Genomic DNA, 13,856 nt, shown 5'->3' with positions numbered 1-13,856 from the left:
GTGTGGCCCAGTTCAAGTATGCACTTCACTTTTGTGTATTGCCATGCATATGAAAACCGTGAGATTAGTATGTCAAAGCACTCAATTTATTATGCATCACCTGCTGATTCACATGGACTTCAATTACCCATCCCCACAATTTTGAAGAGAGGCATTGAATTACCTGCATACGCCAATAAAATAGAAGTCAAGATGCAAGATAACAATTTTCATACCATGACTTGCCCTTTCTACAAATGACAATTCATTCCATTTTTTAATATGCAAAATACACTGACTACACAGAGATGACATCAACGTCATTCATTTAAACACCTACTCCCATCCTGACGAACATTTGATCTAGCAGTTTCACTTATAAGTATATATACACACACAACCACCAATGTTTGGAGTCACCTGTTAAATTGCTGTTTTTCTTATTTCCTTCAATAATGGCTATTTTAACATAGATAAAAACAGTATAATTATACACCAAATGTATTATTTACATTTGAAAGAGTTTTAGAATAATTAAATCATTAAAACTTCCGTTTAGTCTATGTCCCCAGAGTAGCTGCGTGACAGGGGAGAATACTGTTGTAACCACCCCCACAAACACTCTTCGACTTTTCATTTGTTTTCCAGTCCAGAAAAGTGTAAGCGACCGTAGATCATTTTTGAACCACAACTGTGCAAGTGGGCTCTAAAAATTTTGGGAACGCGTTTTTCTTGGGGCCCTCTGCAGTCTACTCAGTGGCGAGACTGAATAGGTTTAAACTGTGATTTGTCAGTCAATAGTATGTTCAGCTGCTATTCCGTGATCCACTCCCAATAGTGCTAAACCTAGACTAACCTACAATTTCTATTTTGAAGTTTTAAGAATAGCTTTGCTGAAAGAAACACGCCTGTTAATTCCAGCTTGTTAGAGGCATTATTGTGCACACTGAAACATGTTCCTATTTAAATCTGCAGATTTTAATGCTAAGTTACCAATGACTGCTGATTTCTTATATTCTTATCTAACTGATGCTCAGAGGTATCTTTGTCACTTTCTGCTCTTTCAGTTGTCAGTCTGGTTGAACCATTGTACAGCATTTTGTTCTCCATGTACAAATGATTGCTTTTTTTGCAAACCCTTCATACAAAATAACATCAATTTGTAAAGTGGACCTTCTACAACCTAAAAGCATGAAAAGACCATTCAAAAAAGTAGAGGGAGTATTCCTCTCAGCCATCTGACTGCACCGAATCAAGCTCTTGTGGCAGGCGACTCAAAACTTTTGAGCGGTAGTGTAGATGAGATCAATCTGGTTTTACAACTGCATTATGATCAATCAGAACAGCACCTGATGGGTAAACTCCTTGATTCCGCTTTACTAGCAGTTTTACCAAAAAGGTGCGAAAGCTTGCAAGTCAAAAAAATTTGTTTGACTTATTAATCAATTTAGTTCAAATCAGAGAAACAAGGCCTATTGCATAGACATTTTAAACAATATAAATCTGGGGTATATTTGCATAAATAACTGAACAAATCGAAACCAGCATTTTGTGTTTTTTTTAAATGGTCGTAATAATTGAAAAGCCCTGTTTTCCAAACATTAATGAAACCTTTCAGAGCCAAAAACATGAACAACACTAATAGATGTACTTGTTGTCTAGTGTTTGTCCACATAAAAAGGTAAAATCATCCTTTACCTAAGTTGAGGATGATAACAGGTTCCAATTTTGTGTTTTGAATTTTGGTGGTGCGGTAACCCTTTTGTTTACATTTGATCACAGACTGAGCTTTTAAATAAAGTTCACACTCACATCACACACAAGAATGGTTTCACAAACATGGCCAGTGATCTTCAGCTTGACCTTGGCAGGTAAGCACTTTCTGTTCCCACCGTATTCCTGACATCGCTTATTTTGTGTTTCAAAACAGCAGATCACACAGTAAGTGTAGTTGTTAACATGTCTTTCCTCCTGTTGTCAGAAGACTACACAACTCTTAAAAAAAAAAAAAAAAAAAAAAAAAAAAGTTATTTGATCAAGCGTCCTAAAATGCTAACTGCTCCCTCAATTAGCCTTGGTTGGTTAGAGACAACAATTAAACTGTCCACTTTTTACTAGGATGAATTCAGGCCAGTATGATTCGATGCGGTCTTTAAAATGGGGAAACTGTATTCTGCAAATAAAAAGTGGGTTTCGCCCTCTCTACATCTGGGGGGCTATGACAGAAAAGGGCTGGCCATATCTGAGTTACCAAGCTACAGGACAAAGCCTTCAAAACTGCACATCAATCTAAGCTACCTTAAGCCACAACAAACTGATCCATCTGTTGATATGAGCGGAACGCAAACACAATGCACTAAAGATATCCAGCTGATTAGTGTGACACTGATATAACATCACATACTTGAGTCCCTGAGGTGAGCTAACCTTTGTCTTCACTACTTCCAGTACTACTTTGTAAATATTTGCAAAAGACATTATAGTTGGTTTGATATAGATATTATTACTTTGTATTTTATTGGTTGGAGTCTTAAATTACACTTTGTCACTGTGAAATGCCTGTGCATCACCATTTCTTTGTAGAACACCATGAACAAAAAGCCGCACCACCAACCAAAAACGACACTGGAAATGTTAACAGCAGGAACTGATGCTCTAGCCAACACAACCCAGGAAGCCAAACACAGGCAGAATAATAATTTGCTGAATGTAAATTTAACATGTTGCCTATAGAGGTTAGCTGCCGGCTATCACAAATAATAAAAAGGGGCAGCCTTTCAGACATGAATTTGAGGCTGCAGTGTCTGGATGTCTTATGTGACCGCCAAAGTGACAAGCTACATCTTTGAGCAAGGTTCAAAGCCTTGTACTGCTCCAAGGGACCTGCAGAGCTGCTGACTGTGTGCCTTGACATCCCTGATGAAATGTACTGAGGGTAGGATTGTATGCGTTTATAACTCAAAATAATTCTCCACCTGTCACGATGGATCTCCCCTCCATGTGACCATGACGCATTCCGCCAAGTAAACCCTGTGTTGTCGGACGTTTCAATGTCAGAAGACATGTTTGAACTTCGTCAGCTGTAAAACTTGCTACTGCGACAATTTCCTAGGGCTTCAACAGGAATTCACTGACGTGTGTACACGCATTTGACAGTTATGACAGTTGGGCAGGATGATGCAAAGCTAAACATATTCATTTAAGTGTCAAAACACCACAAAAAGTGTTGGTCATTAAGTATATTTTCCCCCAATGGCAGCTTTGCTTTGTTGCTGTCTGGATGGAGTTTCTCTTCTTCATTGCTTCCAACTATGTTTGTTGCTTTAACACACTTCCTTCATGGTGCTTCTTGCTTGTACAACTTCATAAAATGAATCCCCATGATGCATTAAGTGTTTTTTTGTTCTGTTTTTTGTAATATATAAATCAGGTTTGTGGTATAAATTTCCAACACTGACTTTGCCCCTAAAAACACTCCCAGCACACAGTTTGCATTCTGTTTCTTTGCATTTTCCTTTTCTTAGCTAGTGACAGATATGACACCTGCTCGCTCTTCCTCTCTCACACAACTTTTCCTAGAGATGTCTGCTGTTCCACTCAGTCTTTGTATTCGGTGTATGCTCAATATGATTTTCTCTCTTTTACAAGTCTGTGTGGTGACACAAACCTTTTCCATGCACGCAATTCAGACATCTTATCAAGATACTTAAGCTTTGGTTATTCTATGCCCAATTGTGTGTTTGATAGGGAAGGGAATGAAATCAAACTTGCCATGGAAATGGTATTCAGTGTCTTAAGATAAGCAGACGGTTTACTCATTCAGTGCCATAATGACTTAACTATGAACGTGACAATTTCAGAATCTTACTGGATACAGCCTTCTCCTCGTCTAAGGGTCAATAGTTGACAGACCAAATGTTTGGTGTAATTCTCTAACGTTAACAAGGTAAACGTTAGAGAATTACATACATAACGTTAAGGTGAATGTGTTCAAAGTGATGTGCAGTTATTAAGATTACTTAATGCAGTAACGTTATTAATCTTCTGACAGTAACGTTAAGTTAATAGCGGAGGACGTCCTGTATCAACACTACAAAAATACTAACTAGCTAACATTAATGATATTCAAAACAGCTTAAAATCAGTTGTCGGTATAAAACGATAACTACATATTAGAGGCGACGAGTTTCTGAATATTTTGACAAAAACTAAGTTAACTTATTCCCCTTTATTTCAAACGTAGTGATTTTATGTGAAGATACATAGCTGCCGTTAGCATGTTAGCCTTAAACTTGAACTTACCTGTCCAAATTCTGCTGCATGACCACTGCACTCTGTTCCGCCATTATCGTGGAGAAGCCAAAAAATACTCAAAAGCTGTCTTGTTGGTGGAGCAGATCAACTGTGTTACATATAAAACATTAAAATAGCACGCCTGTTAATTTGCTGCAGCTGAGGTTGGCGTTAAATCACTTGCTAGCTAGCTGAGGAACTAACGCTAACTAGCTATACAGGCCTTTGTGTTGATACAGCGCTTCAGCTGTAAAGGAACCAATTATTTAGCATAAAACTATTCCTTCACAGTCATGGCCGTCTAAATAGCATTCATCTGCGATCGATGCACTATTTCAACTACAAATCCTCTTTACATCGGCTACGGCCTCGTTTGTCACTAATGTTAACGCATTGGTGTGACCGCTTGACTCCATCTCTCGCAAAATAGCACGGCTGTGCGTAGCTGCGTCATCAAAACAGGGACGACGCCGACAAGGGCATAATTTCCTGTCATGGGAAATGTAGTTTCATAATGCTTTCCTCCCTCTTATGGCCAAAAATATCAAATTAATGTTCTGAATCCACTCCCGACAGATGTGCTAAAGAGAGACCACGGCTTCTGGAAGATACAACCACCATGAAGATGCACATATGGCTACAGAACACTTCTAATAGGGGTAAGACGTTTTAAATGAGAAAGTATTTTTTGTATTAGGCTATATCACATCAAGCTTTACTACAAAATAGTTATAAGCAATTAATACAAACTTATTGCTCACTATATAGCATATAAACCATGCGCGCGCGTGCGCGCGCGTGCGTGGGAGAGAGAGAGAGAGACTGTTACTGTCAATTATCCAATTTTTCTATTGCTGCTCTAAGGAGTTGCTCCATCTGGTAACCTCACCTATGCCTACAGGTCAGCTTTGAAGCTGTTTTTGGTTCATGTTTTTGGTGGGGGTTTTTTTTACCGCAGCAGTCAAGAAGGAACAAACATAGGCCTATTTGTTGACCAGCCACTGCAATAGTGAGAAACTACAACTCCCTACAGCCTCCTCGGCATCATCCATGCGCCGCAGTCAATCAGCTGTTGAGGCAACTGCTGACTATCTCGGCACAAGGGTAGCTCGTTTGTCATATCTAAACCCAGACGAGGCAAACAGAAATATCTTTATTTACAGAGTCCCAAAAAGGTGAACGATAAAGGTAATTCAAACTTCACGTTAGGCAGAGACGCGACCACGCTGTGTGTGCATGCTGTTTTGTCGTTTGTGTGGAGGGACACATATGGATTAAAGGGGCATTTCAAGGCAAAGACAGTTTCATGAAATGTATCGGATGCCTCGATCGGCGCTATAAATTGGCATTTGAATGGTCAGGTTTTGGCAGTGTCTGTGGCGAAGGGCCGGTGAGGTGAGCCACTACAGGCTGCTGATTACGCTGCTTTGATGACCTTGGAAGCGCAGCTTTGGAGGAGAAAACACGGATTAACTGCTGGGGTGTGTGTGCAATGCAGGCTATTGCGATTACCTTGAAAGTCCAATTTGTATCACTGCCATCATGCTGCAGAAATGATCCGGCATGTCATCTGGAGTGTTGATTTCAAAGTCTACAGACTATTGCGTTCATGTTATTGAAAGGCCTCAGTGCAGGCTGCATGTTAGCTCTGTTGCAGCCAGGTCCCGACAGTGAAGAGGAGCCTTATCAATGTTATCATGGGTTTTTAATTTTAGCATCATTCTAACCTCGGATGATTTGACACTTGTCTCCATAGCATATGGTTGTGCCTTGCATGTGCTCCAGCTGACAGAATATGCTCAGTTGCTCAGTGTAGCCTTGCAATAAGCAAGCATACTGTGATCTATTTACATTTTAGATTGTCCTGCTCACTGTTGAATTTAATAATGTGGCAACTTCATGGCTTTCTGAATGCGAAATTGCCGTCATGATAATATTCGAGGGTGTGCTTGTTAAATGGGCTTTTGCAAGGCGTTGTCTCTGAAATGCAAAGTTAAGGGACATTTTGTATTAGGTTCAATATAATGTCTTTAACTTTGAATAGAGGACACCGAGTCGAGCTTCCAGTGATATTCCAGCCTAACTTTAAGTTATTATAATATTGGCTTAATATGCAAGTTACATGGGTACATAATGTATTATGTCAATGGCAACCAGTGGCTGTGTCAATGCGGACCTCGGGCAGAGTCCCTCTTGGCGTTATGATAACATCCCTTAAGTCATATTATTCCTGTATGGACTTGTGTTTATTGTAGGCTATATTCCTATTGGCCTATTGGTCTACTTTATCTTATCGGTTAAATTATCTTCGTCTTATACCCCGTGCTAAAAATATAATAAGACTGATAATGTTTTTTTTATTGTAAGGAAACGGTTTAGCCGGTACATGAGAGATCTTTGCGGTAAGTGGTTCAGGTGCGTCACTTTCTACTGCATAAAAAAAAAGGGGGCGAAGCGTGCCTTTTTTTGGTGGAAGTCATTTTAGTTTCAAAACAGGCTCTGTGGTCGTGTGTGTCGAAGTGCCTGGGTCAAGGTAGAACTGTCTTTTAACCTTGCTGAAGGACAGCTGTATTTACTGACGTATGTAAATGAATATAGGGGAGGTCCTTGGGCAAAAAAAAAAAAAAAAAAAAAAAAAAACACACACACACTGAATCAGTTTCACATTGCAGCTCCGGAGTTCCTGCGTGGAAGGAAAAACGAGACGTGGCGAAATCTGGTGAATATCTGCAGCCATATGCTCCGTGTATAATTTGTGGGATTTATGAATCATTCTGGTATAGGCTAGTCTTGGGAAGTGTGTTTTTCCTCTTCTTCTTTTCGGCTAAATGGGTGATCACGCATTCGCTTTGCAATTGCCTGGTCCCTCCAACATCATATCCTTGTCGGAGTTGTCCCAGTTCATCAGATACTACAGCAGCCCAGCGAGCCCGGTGTGTGATAGCCTAAATTACAACAATAATAATAATAACTCCTCGTCTCTGTTTCCCCTCGTTGCAGCTCAGCAAACCATGCAGGATGATTTACTGATGGACAAAAACAAAGCCCAGCCACACCATCAGCAAGATCCGACGCAAGTAGACCCTCCTCCCTCCACCCCGACCCCGTCATCGGAGCCCACTTCTTCTTCATCGGAGTCGGAGAGCCCTTCAACCGGGAGCAACCAAGCGGCTTCAGCGCTGAGCAGCAGCAAGGACAAAGTGCCGATGGAGTCGCCGATCCTGCCCGGGTTGAGCTTCCACCACCAGCCGCAGGAGACCGGCGGTCCCTTGTCCTCCCCTTCCTCCTCGTTTGGGAGCACTTGGTCCACGGGAACCACAAACGCCGTGGACGATAGCTTTTTCCAGGGAATACCCTCGGTGAACGGGACGATGCTTTTCCAGAACTTCCCCCACCAAGTCAACCCGGTCTTCGGGGGTAATTTCTCCCCGCAGATGGGTCTGGCTCCCCAGTCCCAACAGCATCAACAGCAAGCCCAGCAGCAGCAGCAGCAGCAGCAGCAGCAGCAGCAACCCCAGCCCCAGCCCCAGCCCCAGCAGAGATCCCCTGTCAGCCCCAGCCAAGGCCCCTTCCCCCAGAGAAACGCTTATCAGACCATCATGAATAACAGCAAGGGGTCGTCGTCGTCGTCGTCTTCTTCTGCCCCGTCGTCCGCTTGGAATAATCACCAAAACGCCGCATGGAGCACAGCCTCCAACCCCTGGAGCGGTCTGCAGGCAGGCAGGGACCCGCGCAGAGCGGTGGGCGTCGGGGTAGGGGTCGGAGTCGGTGTCGGGGTGCCGTCACCCCTGAACCCCATCTCCCCCATGAAAAAGCCCTATACCAGCAATGTTATAGCACCCCCCAAATTCCCAAGACCCGGTCCCCTCACCCCCAAGCCCTGGATGGAGGACAGCGCCTTCAGGACTGACAACAGCAACAACATACTGCCTTTCCAGGTAAATAGCCTGCATTCCCTGTAAGCGCAGGCCTAGGCCTAGCTCTATTGCTTCAGCCTGTGTAGGCAAAGTAAAAATGTTGACCACTTTGACATGTTGTCAGTTTACCCTGGTGGTCGACCTATCAAAAACAGACCTAGGCCTATAGGATTGTTTTCGATGTAGCCTATTCTATATAAATATTACAACAACAGGCTAACCCAGGATAAGGTCACCCTGAACTCACCTGCACCACGGATTCATTATGTTAAAGTAGATTGGTAGGCTACTTGTGTCATAGTCAATTAGACAAATTTGCAATTAATTTTATCGCATGAATCATACACATTGCCATTTTCCATAGCCTACATCCTACAATGTTTCTCACACAGTGATTATAGGTTACCATTAGGACGCAACCGCAGAGGCATTTATTTTGAATTGATTTAGATAACTCAGCATAAAAGACACTTTATTTTAAATGTGCGATATACCGAGGTTGTTACTTCTGTGGTTTAGTTTAATTGACAAATGACCATCGGGTTTTGCCGGCAACATTTTTATGTGGCTTGTATGCTGGAAGGTTGTGTTGTGGAGGTCAAAGAAATCGAATGAGACAGTGAGTCCTTGAAGTAGCCTATTAATCATCGATCATAGCTATTTTTACGGATTCGAAGACAAACACTGTGAGTCAGTACTAGAAATACCTGCGCACGGTCAATTGCACTTAATGGTGAATTTCCCTCTGCCAGCTCACTCGCGAGGTTTAAAGGACAGATGACGCATTCAAGTGCTCCTCGTACCCTTCTAAGTTCAGACTGAAAAAGACCTGTATGTGCACACTTGATTACCAGTTAACCCCAATGATCAGGAAGGATTATCTTGTTTTCATTGATATATTTGATAAAATGCTCAATGCCCAGTAAGCTGCAGAAAGGATGCGCTGTACAGTAAATGGGAGAAATCGGCCATTACGGTTCTTAATTTACGTGTTCTATTAAATTGAAAGTTATGTGTAAGTCTGTAGAAATTATGACTGAACATTGAGGCATACATTTAAGCTCATTATTAAAAAATAAATAAAAGCACCACAACAACAATAATAATAATAATGTGTTGGTCTAACGGTGTGTTTTAACACTGTTCACTTGCTGTCCCCTCCTTATCATTTTTTCTGTCGCTATTTTCAACATCGTTGGTAGTTTCTGTTCCCTCTCCGTGTAATTACAAGATTTTCGACAGTAAGTGAAGTCAACACCCATACTCGCATTCGATTGGCTTGTGATCGGATAGTGGGCGGGGTTTGAATCTGAGATGGAAAGTGTTACGGAGCGCAGGTCCAACCCGGAAGGTAGAAGAAGTTATTTTCTTCTTCTTCTCACAATTTACAGCAAGAAGCCAATATTAAGCTCTTATTGTGAGCTTCTACTAAATATTTTACATAATACAAGTGCTGACATTAATGTCTGTTTTTCTGCTGCGAGAAAGCTGCACGATCATGAAAGCTGACTTTATTCAGGGTCAAAGCATGCTAATAAGTCATGAATTGTGTTGTTTTTATGTTCAAGCCAACAAGCAAAGTAGCATTAAGTTAGATAACATTCGAAAAAAGGGGTTAGTGTGTACCTCTCAGCAGTCCAAATACGACAAAATACCGTTGGCTCTAGGTTCATATCACAACATTAGCATTTGTTAGCTACAGTAACATAGTAAACCATAGTAAAGGGCAAGAATGTCCTGTGTAGTTTCAGTAGGACAATGAATATGTGAACACTGATGTTAACTGGGAACCTTCTTATTGCTGTGTCCCTGTCCGATCCCAATCTTCCCCTGGATTTCTGGCACCAAACGCCCCAAATTTATATGTAAGAGGGTGACAGTGTTGTTACTTGTCTTTTGGTCCATAAGGTTACATAAGAGATCACAGGACTCATCTATGTTCACCAGCACCATAGTGGACACCAGTTTCATACTGGTTTGAGTTTATTTCAGTCTGCATCCTGCCTTAATTGACATGTCTGATTGCAGAGTCGACTAACAGGAACAGTCCCAATACTGGTTTTTTCACATGGCTAGTCATGTGTTTGGCCTATGTTTAATTATGCTGCCTGACAAACAAGCCAAATATGTCAGCTGAATTCTCCTCCCTTTAGTCACCGGCCTACTTGTTCACCCGATCAAAGCGAGGACTCGGGAGAACGGAGCACCAGTCAAAGCGTTAACGTTAACCTGTTACTGCAGAGAGGACTACATGTGCTGACGAAACGCAGCCCGGCGCAGGGTGAAATTCCAACCGGGCCGGCTTGAAACGTATAGCCTTTTGAGGAGATGATGATTGCGTGTGTGTGTGTGTGTGTCAGTCACCCCCCAGGCTTAATTAGGCTACACAGTTTCCTCTGTTGAATGCCTCTATCTCTTTTCTCTGGACTTGGCCAGCTTACAGCTCCAGTTGTCACCAGGGGCCTCATTTATAAAACAGTGCGTAGGATCCATACTGAAAGCGTACGTGCGCCCCCCAAAAAATAAATACATACAAAGAAGCAACAATCCAGTTTATCAAGCCGCGCGCACGTCCACCTGCAGGCAACACCCCCTTTATAAATCACAGTCCACCTGGAAATGTGCGCACGTGGATCAGCCTCATGTCCCGCCCTCTACACGCCCACATTCGACCACACATGGATCAATGTCACCTCACGAATGCCGACGCGTAGAAATGAATCGTGGCAACAACCGAGAGGAAGACCAAGAAAAAGCAATGTTAGAAAGCACATATTGTTGGCAGTGGGGTCACAAACTAAAGGAAATGTGGCAACATGTTGCTGCTTCGTCTAATGCAGTGAGTTCATCAAACGGGGCAGTAGACCTGCCTGCATCAGGACTCATAATGAGGATTACGGTGTGGCTGTATTCACGCGTAAAAGGCAGGCCAGACCTTCCTGAATCCTGAATCCTGCCTCCTGGCATCGTCCGAGCAGCGGTGCGCTCCACAACTGACTACGTCGGGTCGGTAGCATACAGCCCGGCCCTCTCCTCTGCGCTCCGGGGGTGGGGAATGTGATGGATGTGATGAATATAATGGTGTTATAGTTACGGCTCACTAACACTGCTGGTTTGAACGTTTATGATAAAGTGGATCTATAAGTAACGTGTGAAATAAAATGTGTGAGAGCCTCTTACCTTTTTGAATATCTACACTCCGGCTTCAATTCACCACCTCACCATCTGCGTCGCCCGTTTTCCCCCGTCTGCAAAATGTCCAGACGCATGGGTCAGAGTTCCCGTGCGGGTGCGCGCATTCTCCCGTCAAGTTTCTTTTTCTTTTTTTTTTTTTTTTTTTAATAGATCCCACATTTTGCATAGGGCCTACGCCACTTTCAGGCCCTACACAAAAGTTAGAAATGAGGCCCCAGGAGACAAAGTCAAGGGGCCGCATGTCATGCTGTAAAGAGTGGTGTGTTCACTGAAGTGAAACTCAGGCAGGTAACAGAGAAGAAGTACAGTCAACTACTCTCCAAATGCCAACTGTTTGCTGGTAGCAGCTGGTTATATGGGATTATATTTTGCTTTTCTCTGTTTCATGTTATTGTATCATTGGATTGGTCGGACAAGACAAGCAATATGAATAAGTCACCCTGGTCCATGGGAACTTGTGTTTTTTTTTTTTTCACTATTTCGTGACATTTTGTAGACAAAACAATTAAAAGATTAATCAAGAAAATGTTGGGCAGATTAATCGATAATGAAGATAATTGTTAGTTGCAGCTCTGATGCCAATACGGTGCTTTACTTTTATATTTACATCTTTATTATTTATTTATTTATATCAGCTTGTCATGATGTCACTGATACGTGGAGGTTTCTCTCTACGAAACAAAACAAAGTGTTTACCACTTATGGCTCCCATTTCAATTACTTTTATTGCTGCAGTGATGTTTCAAGCATATACCTCTTCACCAGGCTTGCCATAGCCACACAGTTACCTTATTAAAAAACTGTAACTTATATTAAATGATAATATCAATTTGACAGAGAGGGTATTTTTAAGAGCTTCTGGGGACCTCAGCGATGCAGTCCTGGCTGTAACTCGCACTTAGCTGTTTAGCAATTACACCCATAATTGGAGAAGAGTTATCACCAGGATGCAAGGTCAGGGTGCCACGTGTCAACTGGCCTGTTTGCTGAAGTGAAACTCGGGCAAATTGCTGAGCCAAGCAGCAGGCAGGGTACACACACCGGTCCGGCGCTGTCATGTGGACAGCTGGCGACAGGTGTACTTGTTGTCATTCTGTAGGTCTACCTCAGTACTCTTCAGGTGCCCCCGATGAAGCGCAGGGTGAAAAGCTGAGTCCCCCGTGTGCTCCGATATGTGCTCATACTCCCCTACTGCTGGCTGCCGCTTAACGGCCGAGGAATGTGCGGAATTTAACTTAACACGTCTGTGTGAGGCTTAAGACACAAAGTCACACGAGCGTCTCGGGAGATACCCTGATTTGAAATGATGTTAGTGGCTTGTGTGGTCCTCTGAGATCATAATCCCATCATATCAGATCAAGAAGTTGGAGTCTCACAGTCAAATGCTGTCTGATGGTTATGCATAACGGCAGGAGCTTTGACCTGTGTAAGGGTGTAACCAGTGTGATTTACATTAGGTATTTATTGTTGTTTAGCTTGTTTCATTTTTGCTTTATATTCCATCTAAACTTGTCATTCTATTTTGCCAATGCTTTTGTCTCATCTTAGCTTTCAGATAACCCAGATTTAACCTTGTAAGCTATACAATATAGGATATAGGATTGAAAGGCACAGCCAACTGCTGTAGGTGTCAGGGAACAGAGGGTTCACGCCCTTTGGGAATGTTTTTCCAGCTTTTCAAATGCGTGGATTTGCTGCTGTCTTTCAATGAATCACATAATAAATAGAAAAATGTCAGATACACAAATAATGAAAATAATCATGTCTATGCACCCCAAGTTGGAACAGGTTATATATAAAAAAATATATATATATACATATATTCATCGCAACTCTTTGGGCTAGTGCACTTGTTTTTTCTTTGGGCCTTTTCCCATTGACTGACTGACTGACTGACTGATTGTGTGTCAGTGAAGCTGCACATTAATGTTACCGTAAAACGAATGAACTTTTTACAGTTTATAAAGGGGGGGGGGACAACGGATGATAAATTTACCAATTTCTTCTGAATCTGGCAGCCCTTAACCTTGCTGAGCAGACGTTACTCATTAAAAACAGGTATTCAGCCACATGTTAAAAGTCTGTTTCTGATCATGATCTCCCTCTGCTCGCTCTCATATCTTGTTTATGTGTCATGAGGAAAGATGAACTGCAGTGTAGTCAAGATAGGTCAACTTGAACCTGCGCTCCACATGCTGGGTGTCTTATGTGATGTGTTAAACAGTAAAGTCTGTTTGGGACTTTGGTATATATTATCTCTTTAGGTCATTTGACAACACTGAGCTCTCCGACCCCCACCCGTCACTGTGCTCATCCACATGTGTCAGAGAGGAGGGGAGGGGAGGAAAACTAAAAGCTCAGCGTTTTAAGTGTTTACCGTTTGTACCAAGTGGGCAGATTTTTATCTACGTGGCGCTGTCGGGTCCAGAGTGGAGGGAATAACACTTTTGAATGCTCAGCCGAATGGGCAAC

The 13,856-nt window shown here is 42.4% G+C and overlaps 2 protein-coding genes across 13 annotated transcripts in view; one reads left to right on the top strand and one right to left on the bottom strand.

The window, feature by feature from the left end:
- march5 (membrane-associated ring finger (C3HC4) 5) overlaps positions 1-5,852 on the bottom strand; it is a 33,372-nt gene extending 27,520 nt beyond the window's left edge. Inside the window, exon 1 of one of the 4 annotated variants that reach the window (XM_044215228.1) lies at positions 5,785-5,852. In XM_044215228.1, coding sequence (XP_044071163.1) covers positions 5,785-5,837 — 53 coding nt within the window. In that variant the 5' untranslated portion in view covers positions 5,838-5,852. Of the gene's footprint in view, positions 1-4,281; positions 4,752-5,784 lie in introns of those variants that run through there. The other 3 variants (XM_044215230.1, XM_044215227.1, XM_044215229.1) reach the window with 3 other exon arrangements.
- The window catches only part of cpeb3 (cytoplasmic polyadenylation element binding protein 3), a 45,720-nt gene continuing 33,516 nt past the window's right edge, over positions 1,653-13,856 (top strand). Inside the window, exons 1-3 of one of the 9 annotated variants that reach the window (XM_044215212.1) lie at positions 1,653-1,850; positions 4,849-4,931; positions 7,273-8,210. In XM_044215212.1, coding sequence (XP_044071147.1) covers positions 1,819-1,850; positions 4,849-4,931; positions 7,273-8,210 — 1,053 coding nt within the window. In that variant the 5' untranslated portion in view covers positions 1,653-1,818. The other 8 variants (XM_044215214.1, XM_044215213.1, XM_044215215.1 and 5 more) reach the window with 8 other exon arrangements.

This window comes from Siniperca chuatsi, linkage group LG11, assembly GCF_020085105.1.
Source record: "Siniperca chuatsi isolate FFG_IHB_CAS linkage group LG11, ASM2008510v1, whole genome shotgun sequence".
NCBI lineage: Eukaryota > Metazoa > Chordata > Actinopteri > Centrarchiformes > Sinipercidae > Siniperca > Siniperca chuatsi.
Note: the sequence above shows the minus strand (reverse complement) of the source record. Positions and strands in the feature narration are given on the sequence as shown.